Source organism: Odontesthes bonariensis, chromosome 20 (assembly GCF_027942865.1).
Source record: "Odontesthes bonariensis isolate fOdoBon6 chromosome 20, fOdoBon6.hap1, whole genome shotgun sequence".
In the NCBI taxonomy this organism is placed as follows: domain Eukaryota; kingdom Metazoa; phylum Chordata; class Actinopteri; order Atheriniformes; family Atherinopsidae; genus Odontesthes; species Odontesthes bonariensis.
This window is the reverse complement of record NC_134525.1, coordinates 12,380,441-12,404,192: the sequence shown is the minus strand read 5'-3', so window position 1 is coordinate 12,404,192 and position 23,752 is coordinate 12,380,441. Positions and strand designations below refer to the sequence as shown.

At 40.8% G+C, this 23,752-nt stretch overlaps 1 protein-coding gene across 4 annotated transcripts in view; it reads right to left on the bottom strand.

Annotated features, from left to right (window-relative positions):
• The window catches only part of ntng1a (netrin g1a), a 133,234-nt gene that overhangs the window by 56,403 nt on the left and 53,079 nt on the right, over positions 1-23,752 (bottom strand). For all 4 annotated transcript variants that reach the window (XM_075452439.1, XM_075452440.1, XM_075452438.1 and 1 more), the window contains exon 3: positions 8,251-8,894. In XM_075452439.1, coding sequence (XP_075308554.1) covers positions 8,251-8,894 — 644 coding nt within the window. The remainder of the gene's footprint in view (positions 1-8,250; positions 8,895-23,752) is intronic.

Sequence of the window (23,752 nt, the reverse complement as noted above, 5' to 3'; positions counted from 1 at the left end):
TAAAACTTAAAGGGGAATTCCTGTATTTTCAACATTAAGCCTCTTTTCTGAGTCGTCTGCAATGTTTTAGAACCCCCCAATACAATGCAATACACCTAGCTGCATTTCCGGTGCTAGAGAACTACAAACATGTCCGCTATTGACGAACATCCAGTCTTCAATACAACTCAATGGGATTTACAAAATGTCAAATAAAACACGACAGAAGCAACTTTTCGCTACGAAATTTGATATGGATTACCAGTGCACACCAGTAACCACTCCGGTGAGTTGATTATTTTGAAAACGGACGTTTATTGTGCTTTTACGGACCTTTTAAGACATGCACATGACTAGCCGTTCTGAAGCAGGTTGAGAAGAATCAAAATTAGGCAAATACCAGAGACAGCAGTAAATATCAAAAAAGCGGTGAGGGGGGTTCTAAAACATTGCAGACGACTCAGAAAAGAGGCTTAATGTTGAAAATACAGGAATTCCCCTTTAATGAGGACAGATGAGCTTAATAAAACACATTAAGATTTATTTCACGCAAGGATTTGTCTCCATTTGCCAGCTTGTTTCTGATTTTCTGCAGCTGGTGGTTGGTTCTAAAAACTCAGTACTAAACTTTAGATGCTTTGTTGTCAACACAACCTTCAATCTGGTATGCCCACTTTGCAAGGTCTGATAGCCTTTTGAGGTGGGCTCTTTTAGCACACAGGATCAGGGCCAGCGAAAAGTTTCTGCTACAACTGATAAAAATTTCTTTTGAGCTTCTCAACCTTGCAGACTCAAGCAGGGAGGGTGTCCGCTAGAGATGGAATGAGGGAGAAGGTTCAAAGAGGAAAGGCCTGGACAGATGTCTGAAGCAATGGGTGATGTATGCGTTCATGGAAGAAGGAGGTAAGAGATTGTGTAAACGGAGAGGCAGCCAATCCTGTTGCTGGAACAGGAAAACAAACCCGGACGCAAGGAAATAAAGATTGGCAACAGGTTAAAAGTATAAGCCTTCCTCTGTGAGGTCAGTCAGAGTTTCATATAAACTGTGTACCAATATAAGAGAGGGTTTACTGTGCACAGTCAGAGATTAAAGATAAACTTTTTTTGTCAAACAAAAAAGCAGCATGTATTCATGGTCCACTCATGTTTAGAAGCATAGAATGTAAGAAAAGACGGGTGTAGCAACTATATTGACACCAACTGGCTTTTGGACGTTTGGGCGGCAAAAGCAATCAGCCGTCACTGACACTACCCTGTCCATAATAATGCATAACTTAAGCGTTTATACAATTTGTATGTTGAAGTTGTATAACAATGAATTCTAGAATAGCAACACACTAGCTAATCAGCTAACACTGATTTCTAAACAGTTTCCCTCTTCTGCTTACGATGCTGTACTGCTGGAATGATTTCTGCTGGTAATTATGGAACATTTTTACATGTATTATGAAGCGCAACCATCCATTAATTTTTATACCTTAAAGGCGGGGTAGGGGTTCTTTTTCTGGAGCATTTTTTTACATATTGCTTGAAATACTCTTCACACCCCCATTGCAACCAATTAATTAAAAGTTTTGACACAAATATGAAAAGTTTAGTGGCCTCTAGAACGTACAATCTAGGAAAAACAATATCCAATCATACTGAACGGACCGTTAACAATGATTGGATTCTGATGCTGTCTATCAAACTGCAATCTGCTCCTCCCTCCCCCTCCTTCACCCTGTGCGCGTACCCTTCTTTGTGAACGAATTACATGTCCAGGAAGCTAAACTAGAGCCAGTTTTTCTAGCACCTAGCATTATTAAACATATAGTTAGCATATACTAAATACGGCAACGATCGATGCTTGCTGTCAGAACAGCGCTCGTGCACCTTCGTGCTCGTGCGCGTTCATGTACTCTAGAGGCGTGGCTTCGGGGGGAAAGTGAAGAAAAGGGTTGGGACTTTTGACCTTTGTATTTTCAAAATGCAGCTTCGCTGGACTCAAAATCCAGGATCTCCTACCCTACCTTTAATCCAAGTCAGGGTTGCGGGGGTGGGGGTATCTAGCTGTTGTTGGGCAAGAGGCAAGGTACACCTCGGACAGGTCGCCAGTCTATCACAGGGCCACACAGAGACAAACAAGATCCGTCCATGCTCCCTCCTAGGGCCAATTTAAAGTCACCAATTAACCTAACATGCATGTTATTGGGCGGTGGGAGGAAACCAGAGTACCCGGAGAGAACCCACGCATACACAGAAAGAACATGCAAACTCCACACAGTAAGACCCCAGCCGGGATTTGAACCAGGAACCCACTTACTGTGAGACTACGACATTAATAACTGTGCCAATGGGAAAGTATTTTGCATGAGGGAGCGGCAAATCGACCTTCTCAAAGCCCAAGTACTACCTGGAATAAGACCCCAAATCAAGATGAGTTGAAGAGGAGACGTTAAAGATGCAGAGCAGAAAACAAAATTGAGAGAAATGAAAAGGAAGTTGAAACCAAGGTGAGATGGCTGTCAGATAAAATGGCCAAATTTGTAGGCCTAACTCGGATGCAGCTTGTTTTGAAGGCAGCCTCAAGTGGTATGGCCATTTTGAGTAACTGCAGTTTAAAGAACTTTTTCTTTTTTTATCTGTCCTTGAGTTTGCTGCCAGGTTTTTAGGAGTTGTTCTTCCCGATGCCTTTTCAAAAGTCTTCAGATGACTATATCAAATAAATGTTGTTCTTATGCATGACAAATCCATCTATCTATCTATCTGTTTATCTAATACAGTACTACGAATGCAAATAATTTGATCGTAAAACATAAAATTTCTATTCCACCGTTTTTTTAAAACAACTTTTTGCTGAAGGTCACTCCTCCAGCTGCAGTCGCTGCCCTCTTCAGATCTGAAAAACCAGTTCTGGCAACGTCAGACCGGTTCGGATTACCGGCGCTATGGCTCCTGGTGTGCCAGTGAATGAATGTTGTCTGAGAGCTCTGTGTACAGGGACACACTGATGTTAGGCTTAATTGGCATCATTGTTTGGCCAGAACCTGTAGCAGATATTTTTTCATGGTCTATTAAATTTTTCTGTGCAAAAACCTGGGAGAGCTGGAAACTTATTGGTAATATTTATTCTACTTTGAAGCAACATTTAAACATGAGCCTGACAGTAAATAGAAATAGTGGAACTGTGGTCAGCAAAGTGATACATTAATATTAATGACTTGGATCAATGATTACAACCACTTTGCAGCACTGTTCTTTCTTCCTGACCCTCGACTGTCACTGACAGCAGCATACATTAAACATTTTGAATATTTAAATACTTTTTAAGTTTAAGTTAAACAAAATACAGTTGGTTCTTTTGATTACAAACTAGCATGTGGCATGGATGTTCACAGATGGTCCAACTTATCTGGAACAGTCGCTTGGACTGTACTACAAACATGGCACTCTCCCACACAATACAGAGGGCTGATTAACACAAATAGGCTGCAATGCAGAGCACAGCACAAGGTAAATAGATGCTTATTGTGTCACATAGATGGAGTGAGCCAGAAAAGAGAGACAGAGTGAGATTAAAGAGGGTTGACAAGAGGGATGACTTATTCAAGAAGGAAGTGGGCAGCAAGAAACATGAAATTAGCACAAATAGATTATCTGTCCACTACGGGCAGGCCTAAGAGCAAGCCAAGCAGTGTGGAGGAAGAAGAAGAAGAGAGAGATAAAAAAAACTCTTGTTCGTTCCTCCCTTAGGAGTTCCGCTGGAGCCATCATTCACCAAATTGCTGATTTGTAGTTGGAACAGCTCTATTCAAAGCCCGCATGCACTGAAGTACACTGCGTTTACAATGCACTAATAGCGTAACCTATGCACTGTGGAAGGGATAAAGTGACAAATCCCTTACAGATGGCATATTTTTTGCATCCCAATCCGTCCCATTTTCACTTAATAACACATCGTAGTTCCGTGGAGTCGATCCAAATATGACATAACAACGGCATGACAAATAATCCTCATGCGTTACACTGTCAATACACATGTCAATGGCACATGCAGTTAATCAAACATATAACTCCTTCAAAGAAAAAAAACAAGTCTTCTTTCAAATGCGTGGATTAAGGGTTAAGCGTAAAGGCGTCGTCACATGTTTAAACCCTGTGGGCAGCGAGAGTGGGGCTTGCCACATTTCAGATTTAATTATAGAATTCAATGCATTACGAGGATTACTCTCCATTTGAATACCCACTTAAAACCCAAACAATATTTCAATCCAAGATTCAATCACTTCAGCGCTCAAATTTTTTTTTTGCTGATCTATATAAACTTAAGAACACTTCAAGAAGTCATTGTGTTTCATTAACACTGTCAGACTTACAATGGATAGTTAATGGAGAGAGAAAGAGAGAGAGAGAGAGACGACTTTAGAATTCATCACTTCTATTTTGTCGCAAGCCTTTTCTTTTTTTGTGACATGAGCCTAAATCAGCTATTCCTCACCTGTGGCTTGAATCAGTGCAAAGTCAAGAGCCCTGTGTTTTCGGTGAACTATTATCAGTGTTTCGATAAGAAGTAAAGAAAAAAAAAAAATCAAAGAGCTTTTCTTATATGTCATTTCAGTGGATTTGTGCCGCTGCTTGATTGCACCTTCAAGTCTTTCTACAGACCTCAAATAAACAAATCTTTTTCTTCTTTTTCTTCAATTTTTTTGATGACAATGATCCCTTCATGCAATAAAAAGGCTAACTTCACAGTTTTGCCTCATTTAATTACTCTGGGATCTGTGAACACGACCCACACCGCTGCGCCCCTCCTCTTCACCACAAGAGATAACATGAAAAGAAAAGGGGAAAAAAAAGGTCTTTAACAACCAAATAATGTTTGCAGGAGTTTTAAATTGGCGATATGATACTGTATATATGCTAAAACACTGCAGATGCAGGGCAATTTAAAACCAGTCTGGTACGATTCACATCAAAGTCAGTGAACAAGTTTATATTTGCACGAGGCTGAAGAAAATCCTCAACAGAAAAAGGTGAGTGCATTAAAAACCAGTTCGGCCCTTACGAGTGAATTACAGTATCTACCCCGTATCCTCATACCTGAACTCCAAGGATGTTTCTGAACCACCCTGATAATGCGCCTTAGCACATATATACCTTTGTAATTGAGTCTCAACTCCAAGAGCTGCAGGAGTAAATAGGCTGAATAAACTTTCCCTATTTGATGTTTTGTTTATGCATACAGAGGAGAGGCAAGCTGGAGATATAATTCATTGTATGAGGATGACATTATACCTCATGCACTGACGGGACGAACAGGTTTGGAACCTACAGAAAAAGTGAAAATATGCTGCCTGATTGGTAGGTTATTTTGGGCTTAAAGGATTGCCCTGGTAGAATTTGACGGTGATTAAAAGAAGAAGTGCCAAGATTGCCACAGACAGTTTTTCCCATCAGCTTTTATTTTTAGTTAGATGGTGGTTGTGTATTGTTATAATTATTATTAGTTTATTTATTTTTTTGCTGATGTGTGGTTGGTGGTCATCTCTCCTGTGGCGGCATAGAAATAGAATGGGACGGGGTCTTTCTTCCATCTAGGCAGAGACCCCAGAGCCCCTTCAGAGAAAAGGAGAAATAGAGCGAGACGGAGTGGAGTGAGGGGGGGGCAGGAGAACTGAGTGCCAGAAAGAGATCCTTTAGTAGCCTGAATCTCCTCCAGCTTTAATTACACTATATTGATTACAGGCAGGAGGAGGGAAAAGGAGGGGGAGATCGAGTGGAGAGGGAGAGACAGTTGGCAAAACTGCAGGCTTTAGTTACTGTAAAGCATAAAAAAGAACGCAGGAGCAATTATTCCAAAGTCATACAGTAGATAATTAGAAAATCCACCACCCCAACCCTCCCAGGTTTCTCTATCCACACAACCATTTAGCACTGCTTCGACAATGAAACACAGATGGTGGCAAATTAATTTAAGTCACAGACTAGTATGCATTGTTTACATGCATCTCACAGCACCATGTCTGGTTTAATTTTAAATTCTAGGCATTGATCCCCCCCCCCCCCCGCCCTAGTGTCGTTGCTCTGCTCCGTCCTTGTAATCAACCATTATAGAACGGTCACCCATGACACTTCTGGCTTTCTTGCAAGAACTTCAGCTGCGTGTTACAGACCCTGAAAGTGATACTTCTGCAAAAATTGTGCTTCTTCTGTCTTTTTCGAGGTTGACCTACTTTGGCGAAAAGCTTAGGTTACTTTCTGTGTTTCTCACTGTTGTGGCAAGGGTAGAAAATCTGCAAGCTCCCATTCTGTACTACTTTCCACACCCACTCTCAACTCCTGATCCAGGCGGATGCTAGTTGAGTCCAGCACAGTAAAATACGTCAGATCCAACCTCACTGGCCCTGAAAAATCTCTCCCAGAGAGTCTCACACAACTGTACTCCGGGGTTAAGGAGCTTATGTCTCGTATACGACGCACAGAGAAAGGGGCTGAGCAGTGATTCGCCATGGGAGGGAGAGAGAAAGGAGAGTGAAGCCTCTCTGTGTAGAATGTATCTCATTATTGCTGAACTGTGTGTTACCTTTGGTAAACAGTGGGAAACATTTCTTCACTCTAAAAGCGGCAGGCTGGTAAACGACCTCGGCCCGATGGTGCCGAAAAGCCATCGCTCAAGTCTACAGCCCCACAGGGATGTATAAGTTTGGTCATGATTAGTCAGATAGAATAAATAATCTGTGCTTATGACAGCCCTCTTCGTTTCAGAGTGTGCTGAATGGATGCCCTGTCCAACTCTTTTGTGTTAGTAAATTCCCTCCAGTTATTTTTGCTGAGTGACCTTCTCAATCACAGGAGAAGTCAAAAATTCAATTTCTGAGCGAGGCATTCATTATCATAGTCTCTTGTGCTCAAGGGTACCTGCACATTTATTGTGCATTAAAGTGATGTTTCGCACGGTTGTGGTTAACTTAATGGCATATTAAGGAAATCAACAAATTACAGATTCATTAAATTGCTCAAAGGCTTATGACAATATTAATGTAAATAACGTCATAGCCACAACCACATTATTACAGTAAACACATTAGGAAATCCAGGATGAGAAAGATAGCCATTAAAGTCTTTGAATTTCTGCATGATGTTAACCACAACGCTAAACGTGTTGAGAACATTTTACAGGCAACTACATTTGTTGTGAGAAATTGCTGTTTGCCCTGGCTGAGCAAGGTGCTTCTTTTTGTAGTCATCCTGCCAAATCTATCTGAGGAACAATGTGACACAACCCCCGGTCTGGCAGCCCAACTTCAACACTTCTACCTGTTTCCTCGAATTGTTGTGACGTTCTGCTACTATGCATCCCTGCCAAATGAGTTCCTCGTGTGTCAAGGGTAAAACAAGAGTAATTACATCTTCATCCCTTCAACCCTACAACCGCATTCACATCTGCTAAATTGAAAAACCACACTGTGTAAAGCAGATGCACTTAAGTCTATGCCCCAGTGACTGCAGTAGGAGCGTCAGGGAAGCTGGGGAAGCTTTTGTCGGTTTATCTGCTAACGGCATAACGACGTCTTGTTTTCATGTTATATGACCCTCTGTGGATTCTGTAAATCAAACACTAATTACAGTGTGCGGTGACCTGATGGTTGAAATGCTACATCTGATGTCTTCCACAGACCGATAGACAGCTGAGTGAATTTGCGGTCCAAAATAGAGTGCTTCAGCAAACCGTAAGCAGCTTGGTTAATTAAGACATGCTGACAACTGGTGAACTCTGCACAGCATTATAGATCCCTTGCCTAATTGGAAAGAATGGTTAACGGTAAACACATTTTTCTCACAAATGGGCAGCTAAACTACAGTTCCAATAAAACACCGAAGAAAATCTACGGAGGTATCAATCAAATGAATCATCGTTAAATCAACAACCCTAAAAGCATACAGTCAGAGAGTTTGTCCATTTAGATACTCTGGGATAGTTGCCAACTTTTTTTGCTTGGTTATCCACCCTCAGGTCCATCACATGGAGAGCACAATGATATATTCATGGTGCAAATCAAAATTACGCCCTTTACCCCACCATTTGGCTAAACCCCTATGTTTTGCAGATCTGAGGTGCCTCTATTCTTTTAGGGATCAAGGAATTTTGGTCATATATCCTTTCAACCAAATCATTATGAACCGTATAGATGTCTAGATGACCACTACTCCTCTGCAAAAGAAAAAGAGCTCCTACCCCCGCTCATGAGAATAAAATATGGATGGGTGGGGCTTGGGCTTATGTCTTACCTGCCCTGAACTTTGATGTCCGAAATGGCATAGAAGTATCTTGAAAGGCTGCTTTCGTCCACCATTGTAGCTCCTGTGGCAGGCCGGAGCAGGCGGATCCTCAGATCGGTAATGGTAAAGAAGTCCCTCAGGTTCTTGGTTGTGTCCAGTTGTCCATAAAGCGAAGCCATGTTGTGGAGCCGGGGCCCAGCAAACAGAGCAAATCGGTCCTTGATCTCAAAGCGTACAGTTTTGTCATTCTTCCACACATAGCCTCGAGAATACTCCTCAGTGCAGATTATGTCCAGCAGGGTATGCTGAGTCAGGTCCTGCGCCGTCTTGGGGTCCATGGTGAAGGCGTCCAGGCAGTCAGTCGCATAAAACTGGTATGGCTGCCAGGTACGCCCATAATCTAGCGATTTCTCCAGCACCATCTGCTCAGGCCGGCCTGACTCAAAGGTGATGATGATGTCGTCAGTCAGCTCGATGGTCTTGTTCCAAGATAGTGTGATGTTGACCAAAAGGGACTTTGGGTACTTCTTCCAGGATGTGGACTGCCAGAAGGTTGTGGGGTTGCGGCCCTCCATGTCAAACATGAGCTCTGGAGGGTGCGCAAGCTCCTCGGTGCTGGCGTCACATTCATTATTACACATGTAGGGATTCTCCTATGGAGAAGTAAAGAAAACAGAGAAAATAAGAAGAGAAAGCAATGGAAAGCTGTTAGTTGTAGCAGGAAATAGCAGGTACACATCAAGCCATTCTCAGAGCTGATTATTAGAAAATATGAGAGTAAGCAAAGCATCGTGTCTTACGCATAGTAACATGGCATTAGGAAGGAAAGGGTTTAGAGATTTCTTAAGCCATGCGTTTTGTGTGAATAGAGAGCCGAATCTCAGTGAGCATATAATGTTCACAAGTGCTTTAAAATGCACTCATGTGAATATTTAAAGCCACTTAGCACAGTGTTACACATTTATCCCTACCACCAGTTCAGTTAACTCCTGTCATCACTGTGCCTCTCTCCTCCCTACTTCATCGTCACACCATGTTACTACTAATATCATGTCATGTCATTGGCAGTGTTGAAATCAGGATGTCTAACCGCTTACTCGCTCAAGTGGTGAGATGCTTGTGCTGGAAAAAAAAGAGTATGCCCTGTGTGAATAAAATTAATGTGCTAAATGATGATAATAATTTAGTGAAATAAACATCGTCCAAAAGAGCAGAAGAGAAAAAAATCTTCTCATCCTTTTTTCCATATTCAGCTTGCCTACCAAGTACACCATTTACATTCATCTACCGAGCTCCTAACTTGTTTCATGAACACGATACATTCACTGCTCAAAACATGCTCGTAAATCTTGTTGACAATTCATTCACTCTCATCAGCTTCAATCAGAGGAATAGATGCCTGCGTTGTTTATCTCTAAAGTACGAGTTTTATCTTGTGGTTTTGAGAGTTTCTTCACAAGCTTGAATTCATCAAGCCCCTTGCTCGAAAGAGGTGCTTCTGAAAACATTTGTCCGATTTACCACAAATCATTACCAGGCAATGTTCTCTCTCCCTACTCCCCGGGGGCTCGATCTAGCTGTCAGGGGGAGGAGACGCTCCTCCAAGAGGACCTTTCAAGTGCTACAAGCTCCAATTTATCAGGACAAGATAATCCACTACTTGATTAGGTGGGATATGTCACCCTGTGCGTGCATGTGCCTCTGTGTGTGGAGGTGAGTGTGGCGATTTGGTGAGAAAACAGGGAGAGGAGCTAGACTCAGATGTAAGATTGTGATTGTGATTGTGATTGAATGAATCGGTGAAGCAGAGATTGAGTAAGTTGGGGGGGACAGCTCCATTCAGCTAATCAGCTTTGCAAGTTTTTCCTTGTCCTCCAAGGCAAGGTGACAATAAAATAGGGTTCTGTCATGGCTTCCGACTGTTGGAGGGCCCCATTAATATCCTGTCTGGACAATCCCCTACAGGCTTCTCTCAGCACTGGACAGCAGTGACTGGACGAAGATGGTGGAGGAGGAAGGCAGGCGAGCAGTGGAAATTTCCACCTGGAGATTTTTTAGTATGCCAGCTTGTGGTGTGAGGTTAGGTGTGCCATTACCTGCAGCATCTGGTGCACCCTAAAATACACAGACAGATGTGTAATAACTCAGACGCGACAGTAAGGTGTGCTCGGAGCCTGTGGGCAGTTGCTAAAAAAATACACTTGGCATGCACGGCACTTGTCTTTGTTGTGGCATGTTGGAAATACGCATACGTCAAGTGACACCTTGTAGAACAGGTAGAGATTTGAGCAGAGAGAAAAATGATGCACCACAGAGCCAGGCTTAAGTTTTTCCTTTAAAACTGAGTCCAAAAATGTTTTCATTTTTCTACTCTCTCTCACTATGTATCGATTATTTCCTTGTCTGGAGGCAAAGTTTTCAGTTATTCAGTTGTTTGTTACCATTTACTCTGAGCACTTAATATTTGCTATTAGGTTAATTATTGGATTGACTATATCATTTTCTAACAGCTCCGAGATGTTAAGAGCAGACATTTGTATGAAAAGGGAAGCCACTTGAGCAGCGTTTCTGATCACCATTCTCAACCTCATAAACAGCAGTCGATGCCAAAGCTGACGTCACAACACCTAGCACTTTTGTGCCGGCCGTGCACCTTCCTGTTTCTTCTGTCAAAAGTTGTCCCTTTGATGCATTTGGAAAACAGAAAAGCTGAAGGTCTGAAAGCTGACTAGCAGGTCCATCTCAATAGCAATCTGTATGAGCCATCAAAGCCTAAGACGTTTAATTTATTACAAATACTACAAAAACATCAAATACAGCATAAAAACAAATCTGTAAAACAGAAAAGCTAAAACAGTTTAAACAGATAACTCTGTCTCCTCAGTAATGCACCTACGGTTTAGGATGAAGACTGCAGGAAGCCTCTAGTCTCACCAGCCAAGATAAACTGTTATGGTGCTGTGCAAAGGTCACACTATGCTGCTGCAATGACAGATGCATCAACTAGTCCATGCATTTGTTACTTCAAGATTGGACTACTGTAATTCTTTAGTATTGGGCTGTCCCACATATTCTCTGAAAAGCCTTCAGTTGATCCAAAATGCTGCAGCCAGAGTTCTGATGAGAACTAACAGGAGAGATCATATTTCTCCAGTTGTAGCTTCTCTTCATTGGCTCCCTGTTAAATTCAGAATAGAATTTAAGATTCTTCTCCTCACATATAAAGCTCCTAATGACCCAGCTCCATCATATCTTAAAGATCTCATTGTAAGATATTTTCCTAACAGAGCACTTCGTTCCCAAACTGCAGGTTTACTTGAGGTTCCCAGAGTTTCTAAAAGTAGAATGGGAGGCAGAGCCTTCAGTTATCAGGCCCCTCTCTTGTGGAATAAGCTGCCAGTAAATGTCCGGGAAGCAGACACCCTTTCCACTTTTAAGACCAGGCTTAAAACTTTCCTTTTTGATAAAGCTTATAGTTAGGGATGGCTAAGATGATCCTGAAACATCCCATAGTTAAGCTGCTATAGGCCTAGACTGCTGGGGGGCCTCATCTGTCACACCTTTCCTCACTTTACTCTCTTTATGTATATGTGACATTATTGTGGTCATTAACTCGTGTTTCCCTGTTCCAACAGATACAGTGCCCCCCCCCCCCCCCCCCCCCCCCCCTTTCTGTCTTCTCAAACCCCAGCTGGTCGAGGCGGATGGCCACCCTTCCTGAGTCTGGTTCTGCCAGAGGTTTCTTCCTGTTAAAAGGGAGTTGTTCCTTTCCACAGTCGCCTCAGGCATGCTCAGGACGGGAGATTGGACTGAGGACAAGTTTCGGTGCAATCTGTTGGTTTCCTTAGCTAGGAAATTGTTTTTGAATTGGCTCTATATGAACGAATTGGATTATTTTATAAATAATTATGATTACAATTAATTGAATTCCAATTGGCTTGAATTGGACTTTTTTTTATCTAAGTGCCTTGAGATTACATTTGTACGGAGCCCTTAAAATGACATGGGAGAGTAAAATAAAACCCAAGGGTTTCTCATGCGCTCGAGAAACTTACACTTTATTGTAAAACAGTGTAGGTTAGGCAGCAGGACAGGCAGAGAATCGTCATGTAGGTCTAATGTCAGACGCAGGTCAACTTTCTGCGGACATCAAACACTGCAGTCTGACTAGACAGTTTCAAATGCGCGCGTGCCATAAAGTTTCTAGTGCGCACGAGAAAGTTTCGCGTGGGCACGAGAAACCCTTGGGTTTTATTTTACTCTCCCGTGTCATTTGAAGGGCTCGGTACATTTATTGTATTTGGTGCTATATAAATAAAAATGAATTGAATTTAATTGAAATTTTCATTTGAAATGTGTTACATTATTGGATAATCAATTACAGGATACCTACTATTGCTGTGTGAATACGTGAGCAGTAGTTACGCTAATTACTTGAGACAACTGCCCCCGCCTGAATACTTGATAAATATCTACCTGAATGGACTAGGATGCCCAAACCCTAACTGAGACATATTAAATTCTATTATCCCAATTCCAAAAACAGATAGGACACTGTAGAAAATGCAAGTGATACTATTTGAAAATCCCATAAACCAATATTTCATCAACAAAACAACACAGAAAACAAATGTCAAAAGTGAGACATTTAACGATAACATTAAAAATATTAGCTTATCTATAATTTGCTGCCAGCAACACTTCTAAGAAAAGTAGGGACGTGGGCAACAAAAGCCTCGGAAATTAAGGGGGTGGTGAAAAGAATTAGCTGGAGAAACATGTTGCAACTAATTAGGTGAACTGGCAACATGTCAGTAATTACAATTACTGCTGCCTTCTCTGAGCAAAGCTAATTTAAAATGAGCTGAGGCAAAGTGGAAAACTACTCTGCGGTCAGCAGAGCTTTGCAGTTGAAGAGTACGGCTGCTGGACTGGCCTGCCTGCAGTTCAGACAATTCCCCAATTGAAATACATTTGAAGCATCATGAAACATCATGAAGCACAAAATTCGACAAAGACCAAAGACTGTTGAGCAGCTAGAGCACCTATATCAGACGAGAATGGGAGAACATTCCTCTCTCTGTTGTTAAAAGAAGAGGAGATGCTACGCGGTGGGTAAACACGGCCCTGTCCTAACTTATGAGTATGTTGCTGCCATCAAATTAAAGATGATCAAATCTTTCTTGAGACAGTGAAATGTCTCACTTTCAACATGCAACAAATTTTCTATGTTCTATATTGCGTAAAATATTGATTCATGAGATTTGCTAATTATTGCATTCTGGTTTTATTTTCACTTTTTACTCAGTGTCCCACCTTTAAGTGTAAGTAAACAACAAGTGAACAAATTTTGCTTGTACAAAAGTAACTGTAGCTGTACTAAGAACAGTCTCCGTTAAGCAATGGCATCTACAAAACTGCATAAAACTGCTCAACAGCACACTGTATGCCAGTTTGATTTTGATACACAACACATTAACAACAGTTGTATCCCAAAAGTCAAGCTGCTTCCTCCATGTTTAACTGGAAAGGTAAAGGTAAACAAACCCAAATGAAGCCATTTGCTCCTTTATACCAAAGAAGGTATATTCATTTGTCAGCTATTACTGTAACACTCACAGAATACACACACAGGCTACTCACACACGAACCGCCAACCTCGCCAGCCCATCTCTGTAATCAGACAAAGATGTATCCCTATCGATCCCTGAGGTTGAGCAGCTGAAAATCTGCTGTGTGTAGCACCTGGCAGCCCTGGCCACCGGTCCAGCAATCCCCGCAACACACAGGTTAAAACCTTTCATTAGTGTCTTCTCCGCTTCTCGCTTAACGACAAAATACTGCCTTTATGAAGATCAATAACCCGACCGGTCTACCGGGGAAGAGCGAGGAGATAAAACGCTGAGTATACGGCCTCGTGAAAATCAATAGTAGATTTCTGTGTTTTACTGTAGGGCACTGTTGAGGCCTCTGCTGGCGAATTAAAGGTTTGGCACACATTGAACAATTGACAGCACCCGGCACGACGACAGCAGCATTTATGTAATTACTAAAGATGTTTCTATTAATCCTAGTGTGATGATAAGTGGCTGGGATGGGTCCGCCGCTGCAGATGACAATGCCGGTGCTGAGGCTGCTGGAGCAGATAGGTCACGCCAAATCAGCGCTAATAGAGATGCAGCCGACCCACCCAAAACACACCAGCTTAATCCGATTATTAGCATTGTGATGCAGTCTGATAGGGTCAAAGACAAAGTGTGAGAGTGTGTGTTTGTGTTTTGTGTATAGGTGGGTGTTCATACACTTGCAAGTATGTGTTTGCGGGTGGATTTCTCAAAGCCATCGAGAAGCTGCTCTAGATTCCTTTCACGTTGTCTCCATTAGTGTCAAACTGTTCAGGCTAATTTAACCAACCAACCAGAGGAGTAAACATAAGCAGCGCTGCAACAAAGTGGATAATGAATTGGACTAATCTCATTCAGCTCCACTCTACAAACCAACATTATTTGCAGTGTTTAGGTCACGAGGGAAGGGTTTTGTCTCTTGATTTGCCAACTGCTTTTACACACAATGAAATACTTTGCCTGATACACTCGCTGAGGTAACACTTCATCTGGATGGTCGGAAGTGAGTTAACCTTAAAACAAACACATATTCACGTTCCATTGCTTGCCTAGAGTAAGTTCTGCACATTCCTGAAAAACTGCATCAGCACTTGTTCGGGTGCATTTTCTCATTTTGGCAAGACAACAAGAGGTGTTTTATCTGGTTTGTTTCAACCCTCTAATCTTTATTTGAAAAAGGAATTCTCCTCATCGTTTAATTTACTGGCATCAGCAGTTAGACACAGAAGCTGCGGCCTGGATCCAAGATGAGTAGATGTGAGGATACGTGCACAAAAAAGGAGAAGGGCAAGATAAGTTACAGAGGTTTTGACTGTATCTAGGTTTAAAATAAGATCGACCACAGTGGCTGATAGCCTTGGCCCTGCCACACTGTAACCACTTTGTGGAAGATGGGACTTGCGGGAATATAAATTCACTAACTGCAGACACGCCATCTAGATAGATGGGATCACACCAATCAAAGCAATCCGTTTGTGTGACAGATGTCTTGGAGGTGGAACCCACATAGCAAATTGAATCCAAGCTCCATCGTCTCTACTCTGTGACCTCTTTTCTTTTGCTTCCCGCTCTTTATTTATTGTTCTAATACATTGGATTTTCAGAGACAACAGACACTCGCAAATACAAATCTGAGAAACTTGTTCATCATTTGATAGTCATCTTTTAAAAGGGAGACTCTTACTCCCTTACCACTCTGCGCTGACATATGAGGGTTTAATATTACCTTTTACTATACCTGTTTATGCATTGTGCTTATACAGAGTTGATTCACTCCTTTTTGAAGGGGAACAAGCATTGACCCCACGGTGTGAAGGGTTAAAACTGGAAAGAGACTGAGTTGAGTGTTGAGAGAAACTGCTACATGCTTACAGGGGGAGTCAAACAGGTGGGATGACGCCTACAGTGGAAAAGTACCAGACACAGCTAGACAGGGAGTCAGACATCTGACTGGAGCAGAGACGGGGTACGAGGTTGGTAAAGCCAAGTCTAAACCAAGGCCTCTCCCCCAACTTTTGGACCAATAATATTTACATCATATTTGTATGGAAATATACAAAAGTTAAATATATAAAAGAGTGGTACCCTTTTTCTGATCAGACTGCCTGGCACAGAGAGCTCCACAGCGCTGTGTACCTTGAATCTTGGACCATTTAATAAATCCTCAGCTGGACTTGGAGTTTGTATATCTGCTCTCAGACAAACAAACACGACAGAGGCAAAAACTATTGTTTAAAAAAGCAAGCCTGACCCATTTTTGTATTTATAAGCCATTTCTTATCACCTTACAGACGTCCTTACGGAAAGTGCTGAGACCAGACTTGTCGTACATTTTGATTAAAGAGCACGGACGTCAACATTCGGTGCATTAAAGTACCTAAAATAAATGCTGAGCCTTTTCCCTGTATCACAACAGACCAATATCATGTTCATTTACACTTTTATAATCCTCACTCTACATTGCTGCAGCATCTCATGTCTCGTTCAGGTTTGTCCACGTGTCCAAAAAGTCATATCGTCACCTTTTTAGTTGCCTATTGTTTTGTACAGGGAAGCATTCAGATGATGTGAACCTGTAACCACGTGTTCGGTCATTCTTAAGCCACACCATGGGTAGGTTTTTTTTTTTTAAACCCCTAACACTAACCACATTGACTTTTAAAAAAATAAATCTATCAATATTGAAACACAAAATGGTATTTTCTGAATCAGAAAGTTGAAAATTGTTGGACAATATCAGGCCAGATGCACCTGATTCTGTTTCTCTGCGTGTTCAAAGATGCTTCCTTATTAGCATTTTGTGTGAACAGTTTCACGTAATGCAAAACGGGCATTTGTTAAAATTTGCAGAGGAAACTGAGACATTAGAGATTTTTGAAGCCTTGAAAATCTAGTAATATTACAATTTCAGAGCACTTGTGACAGCGGGTGTAGGCACGTTAAGATTAGGAAAGGCAGACAAACAGACTTCAATGTTTGGGAGCATTTATTGAGGTGTTTCAATTCAAAAGCGCTGAGAAAACATAATCTTAGGTCACCAGCTAGGTTTGGAAATATCTCATTCAGCCATTCAGATTTGCAGCAGGTTTCTCTCTCAGCTCAGAGTAGACTTATTCAGCCATCTCATCTTGATCTCCGCCCAATTTCAAGTTCAAATCATGTCGCATTCACTGTACCTCAGAAGTTGGACGTCAAAACTCTTTCTCTTACGTTTTGCTTTTTTTTTTTTCCTCTCTAATGACGGCACATTCTCATTTACATTTACATAGTTCAATTCACTCATGAATCAAATGAGCTGATAATGCGCTACCAGTATTTTTTTCAACCTTCTATATCCTGACAAGGAAATCTGACTTCCAATTGGTCTTGTTTAATTTCATTTTAATTTTAAAGTCAGAATTTGCAAATTCCAATTTCCCAATTGTTAGTGCATGTAACATTGCTGGCTCCAGTGTTAACGTGTATTAAGTAAAGTAAACTTTACTTTTGCTAATAAGCGGCCCTTATAAGCAAAAGTTGTTCACGCAGGCCTTTAAAAACTTAAACAAATCGCAGAGGAACAGAGGGACAGTGAAGCTCAGGGTTTGTGTTGATATGAGAGACTTTTGTATTAAGCAGCCGGCTGGCCGTTACTGGAACTTTTGCGGTGCAGCGTTTTCCTAACCTGGGCCAGTTCAACACACGAGTCATAACAAAATTGTAAGTATTAATTGATCAATTTGCCGATAGTGGTCGTGTGAACTCTCAGGGCGAGGTGCTGTATGTTTTCTGATACGGTAATCATGCGTTTCAAGGGTTATTGTGGAGTGCCTATCTCAAAAGAGGCCGACTCTGTGGAACGGAGGGGAGGAGTGGAGTCAATGAAAAAACTGAGTGGTCTAAAATTCTAAGCTAAAAAGTTAGCGCTGTTGTATTGTCACTTTGTGGCATTTTGATCGAAGGACGTCAAAGACATTTCATTACGACCTCAGGAAATTGTCAGCTTGTGAAAAACAAGTGTCACATGATCCATAGTCCAGAGCTAATGTGGAAAGTGAGTGATTGGGCGCAAATCTTTGTAACAGATCCTGCCTCCCATTATTTAAGATATTTCATTAAAAGAAATAACTGAGTTGCATAGTGCTTAATGTGAATTTAATGACTTACTGAGACAAATATTTTGGTTGTTACATAACATATGAGCAAATAACCTCCCAACTACTGAGCTTCGCTTAGATGCACATGCATTCAACCAAAAATCCCTCATGCAGCCCTTACTTCAGTCGTATTACAAGAGAAGAGACAAAGACAGATGCAGCAAGATTAGAGGTTATTGCCAGGAAAATATGCTGCCATGAGACGTTTAAAGGAAACCACGATGACTTACAGTGACTACATGCCTTGTGTGACTATTTTTTTTTTAAAGAACATGTATGATCAACTTTTGGGTCACGTGCCAGCATCAGCTTTATGAAGCAATAAACAAGCAAGGATTGGGGTCAGGCAAGGTGGCGGGTGGACGTTAAACATCCTTTCACCTGAGAGACCTCAGTGTGACTCCTGCAGATAGCTCCTCCTGCCCTCTTCTTTTTACCTCGCGGCATCAATGATTCACACAGCAAGTCCTGCCTCTGACACTTCCCTCTTTTCTTGCCTTTTCTTTGGTTATGTACGCACCAAAGCCACTTTTTCAGGTTTCGAAAATTTCCACCTGTTTAAGTCTCGGAGATAAAATACCTAGTTAGGGCTTGGAGAAATAATTTAGCTTTCCATCAGTCCTCACAAACTGCCACTGCTATGTGGTGGCTGAGACACCCAGGCTTCTTTGGTTGAGGATTGTACATGTGATATGCGATCGTGATTCCCACTAATGACGACATAATTCTCAGGAAACCTGGCTGCAGAATTTAACTATTAAAACAGTCTTAAACAAACATATTATTATTATATTATTATATAATTTATTTATATATATATATATATATATATATATATATATTATAATTATTATTGGTATTATTATTGTTGTTGTTAATATACAATCATTCGAAATATTCGAATATCTTTTTTTTTTGAGCTACTAGACTAATTTGAATTTCCCCCATTGGGGGATGAATAAAGTATTTTTCTATTTTTTCTATTCTATATTAGCATCCTGCATTTTGCAGTTTTAACCAATGTGATCTTGTTCTGCACTAATACTTGTGTAGCCTTGTCTCATTTTCAATTTATGCATTCTTTTCTTTTGATCTTTCATTGGTGAGAAATGCTGTCTAATCGCAAATGAATAACCATCACCATTAAAAACCACATGCTACCTTTAGATGTCCCTACATCATTTCAGCAAAGGGAACATTAAAACCACTATTGCAACTGTGTAATCCTGGACCTAAACATCTCATCATGAACATGATCTCAACTGATTACTTACCGAAGTATAATCTTTACTCCATTCATTTGTACTCTGCATATCCTGCCCAGGGTCACTTGTCAGTTGTGACAGTTGCACCATTCCTCCTTGACACATCAGTTGTCTCTCACAAGGCTAACCATCATTTATCATTCCATCCCTGATCTGACAAAAAACACTATATGCAACCAATGCACAGCTCCTGTAAGTCCTGTGTCGAACCCTAGGAAACCATAAAATGCATGATCTCTTTTCATATTTTTCCTCCATCTTTTTTATCTCTTTTTCCTCTAAAAGGTATGTGTGAATGTGTAGTTGTGCAGCACAGAGGGTTTTTGGGGGGGGTTAAAGCTATCCCTGCTGCATTAATGAGACCTCGTGTTCCACAATAGATTTCTTCACCCCGATCCAGGGGCTTGATTGAGGCAGTGCTCTCTCAATTTAAAAACCTTTCCCTCTCTCTCCAGTCATGCCAGCACCTTCACTGGGTGGTGATTGGAGGCGCGCAGAAAGAGGAGCTTAACCTGAATGTGGAATGAATGCTGCATGCCAGTGTGACAGATTACAGTGGTAATAGACACCCTGGCCAAATCCCGACAAGGATTACAATCATATTTTCAAATGGCTCGGGGTTTAGCTGGAGGTTGCCCACCCTGCATCATGTCAACAAAGCAGAGGGGGACCTGAAATTACAAACTCGCTCTCCCTAACTGTGCAAGAGATCGAGCATAGTTTGGGCTTATATAATATGTTAATAGATTTCAAAGTTATTGGAATTCTCTGTTCTGAGATTAATAGTAATATCAGGTCTTATACAATAATATCATTGTTAGAATTAGAAGTCGGTTAGCTTCGCTTAGCATAGAGACGAGAAACAGGAGCACACATGTAGGCATGTGTGAGGGTTTAGAAGTAGGTTGAGACTGACAAAGAAGGTTGCCCATAAGCTGGTAAACATAATGGACAATACTGCAAACCCTCTACACAACATTGCGTGTAAAGCAATAGAAGAGTGTATTCAGTCAGAGGCTTCCCCAGGTCCACTGCAATACAGACCTGTACAAGGGGTCCTGCCAATAGCAGTAACTTTATGCAATCAATCTCTAGAATGTTTATGTGTATTTTTTTTATAGCAACAATAAAATATCCCTTTCTCTTCTCTTCACGATCCTACTTCATTTGTTTCCCTGGTCAGGTTTGGCATTAATACGTGATTTTAACAATAAACAAATAAAAATAAATAAATACGATTAAAAATCCTTTTAGAGATTTGTTCATTATTTTTGAGCTGAATTCAAATTGAGCCTACAAGGTTTGCGTCAGCATGGCACTCGTTGAGCCCTTATTGGTACTCCACCAAAACTATCAAAGCTCGAAGTGGACTGTGGACCAACATCTAAAAGGCTACAACAGATGAAATATGTTTTTTTTGTACCACCACTGGGGGGAATAAAATAGTGATCAAAGGCAGGGAGCCAGACCATTCAACCACCTTAAGCACCGCAGGGCTGCAAAGCCGAGGAGAGGTTATGAGGTGAGACGATGTTTAAATGTCCTCATGTTGCGCTCATCATGATCACTGGCATCGATTTAGAGGATTCATGAGCCTTAAAAAAAATAGCAGGGAAAGCCTCAAATACGTGGCCTTTGTACATTCAGAGGATATAAAAACAATTTTATATTCCATTATCTTTTATATGGCAATGCAGGCCTCGCTGGGCACTGCTGTGATATGATTTGGAGGACAGGACGATGTCCCCTGCTTATGAGATGGTATATTTCTAAGACTGATAAGTGCACCCATCAATAGCTTGAGCGTTGTTGGATAGCTTTGACACAGACAGTTAACTTGACAGGTAAATGGTCGGGTTCTTTACATTGCCACAGCGCTTTGGTGTGTCTAAATGTAAGTTAAGAAAAGCTATTGAAGACACAAAATTACCAACACAAAAACTGTTACTTCTCACTTTCCTCTTAGAGTTCTATGTGGACCAGTCATAAACTTTGTGGATAATTTATTATACATGTTACAAAAAAAAACTGTCAGTCTTGCAGTGGAAGTCCTAATGCTAAAGATTTCAAGTCATCAGTTTATTGGTTTATTTGTGCTGGCAATTACCAGTTCTATTTTAGATGCCTGCATTGCTGGCAAACCAAGGGCCGACGATAGTTTCCACTGTTTTCAGTGTCATTCATTTCATTAAAATGGCATTTCAACAGTGAGCAAACACATAAGAGCACAATCAGTCTACTGAAAAAAAAAAACTGTCAGAGAAAATGAAGGATTTTAAATTGTTTTCGAGACCTCAATACACGAGTTGCCTGCATGCATCATCCCCCTTACTTTTAAGCTGAGATATTCCCTTAACTGTACCCTCACCCACTACTTAACCCCCGTTGCTGCTCCTTTTCTTTCATCATCTCTCAATCCGCTGGTATTTTTAATGTTATAATGGAGGTACATATCCTACATAGGAGCCCTGCAGAGAGACATGGATCACTGTCACCTTGACCGAGCTAAGAGCCTAACCCCGGCGCAGGGAGCTGCCCTGGCTTCTTCCCTGTGGATACAAACCCCAACCTGAATTCAACATGAACCTACTTTACAAATTAGAGCTACCTGCTTCACTGTCCTCCTGCTACAGGGAAAAAGTGGGAAACACAAAGGAATAATTGAATTCGAACAAAGGGCACCAGTTACCGTTGGTTTAGCATTAAACTTACAATTTGGTCCATTTTATTCCACTTATGGCATGCATGTGATATCCTAATACAGCTGCCTGCTTGCTTGATTGTAGTTTTGGATATATATTCTTCAATATAATGTCAGGTCCGTAAATACGTTCTGAGAAAGAGAAAAAAAAAAAAAAAAAAAAAAAAAAAGGCAAAGCGTGTTTCAACCTAATTCCTGTTGCATTTGAGCAGTGTGTAAAAGGGTAATATTCCATGCTAAACCACTGACAGTAGGAGCTTTTTGGGCCACCACAGTGCCACCTATCATGCTACTGGTTAACTTAATAGTTTGTAGAAAAACCTATAAGGTGTTGTTCTACTTTTCACACTTTTAAGAGTGCTGCTATATTTTTCTCTCATCTGTACTCTTCCTTGTTTACCGGTGTGCTGTTTTTAGGTTATGGCTGCTTTTTTTCTTCTGTATGTTGGTATCTTAATTTAGTTTGACACTTAATTGCATTTCAGGTTGTTTTCAAATGCTATTTTAATCTTTTTTTTATTATTATTATTATGTACAGTAGTTCTTTCCCAAGAGTACTTTTGTTTTCCAATTGCATGTACCCTGCCATGCCCTTGCTTTATGTATTTTTAGTTACTGTAGGACTTCATGTTTTTTGTAAGAAATCTGAAGGCCACACGCTAAAGAATGCTCCCTTTTCAGTCAACCGTATTCTGAAGTACTTCTTTAATAAGATATTAATATTTAATTTAATGTATTTTTGGATATTGAATTGGATTGTGTCTGTATTTCAAGATTTGTGAACTTCCAGATTTGTGCATCAGATTAGTGTATCCTTGGAATGACCAACATGACCTGCTCCAGCCCAGCTTCACATGAAAGTGTGTAACAAGTAATGCAGGTTTGTCAAAGTGTCAAAAATAATTAGCGTGTGCTTGCGGGGGAAGTTGCAATCACCACAAACGAGTGAACACAGAACAGAATCCATGTCCTAACGCATCTACGACCCCTCTTCTAACGTTTAAGCGACCAAATCAGCAGCAATAGATAAACATGCAATGTTATGTATGTAAATGGGTGCGCAAAACATAGTAACGGAATAATCTTTTTAGTCTCTTTAGTTAAACTGCTATATTTTGTGCTGTGTACAAATGTAGCTGTAATAAGTGTCATGAGATGTCTGGTAAAATCATTTTTATAGCTCTGTCAGAGAACTGTTAACAATAGGCTACAGTAGAAAGGTTATAATAGGAACGATAAAGTAGAAGAGTTAAATACCACAACTGTTTCTCCATGTTGCCTGTAATAAATATAGTTATTTATCTTTTCATTTCCATGTTTATTTTTTTTGTACCTCAACTTAAAATCCGACCAAAGTCTGGTGCACTATGCATGTCTCAAGTCATCTGTCCATCACTTTTGTCCAGGCTATTAATATATAACTATTAGAATTTATTTTGTGTACAGTGGTGTGCCCCAGGGATCAGTCAGAGAGCCTCTTAATTTCATCCTCTATATCCATAGATATTATTAAAGTGTTTCAAATGTAAATTTCCGTTTTCACATGGATAACACTTTGTCATCTGCACAAAGAATTTCAATTAAAATCTAAGCTAACAATACTTCAAATACATAAGACACAGAGCAGTTAAAAACCATGGAAAAGGAATACATCTTTAGATCTTTCTTTAATGTTTCAACAGATGGGGCACCTTTAATCGATTGACTATTCCAAAGCATTGGAGTGGCCACGGCAAAGGCATGATCTCCCTTACTGAATAACCGAGAATAACTGGAACAGATAAA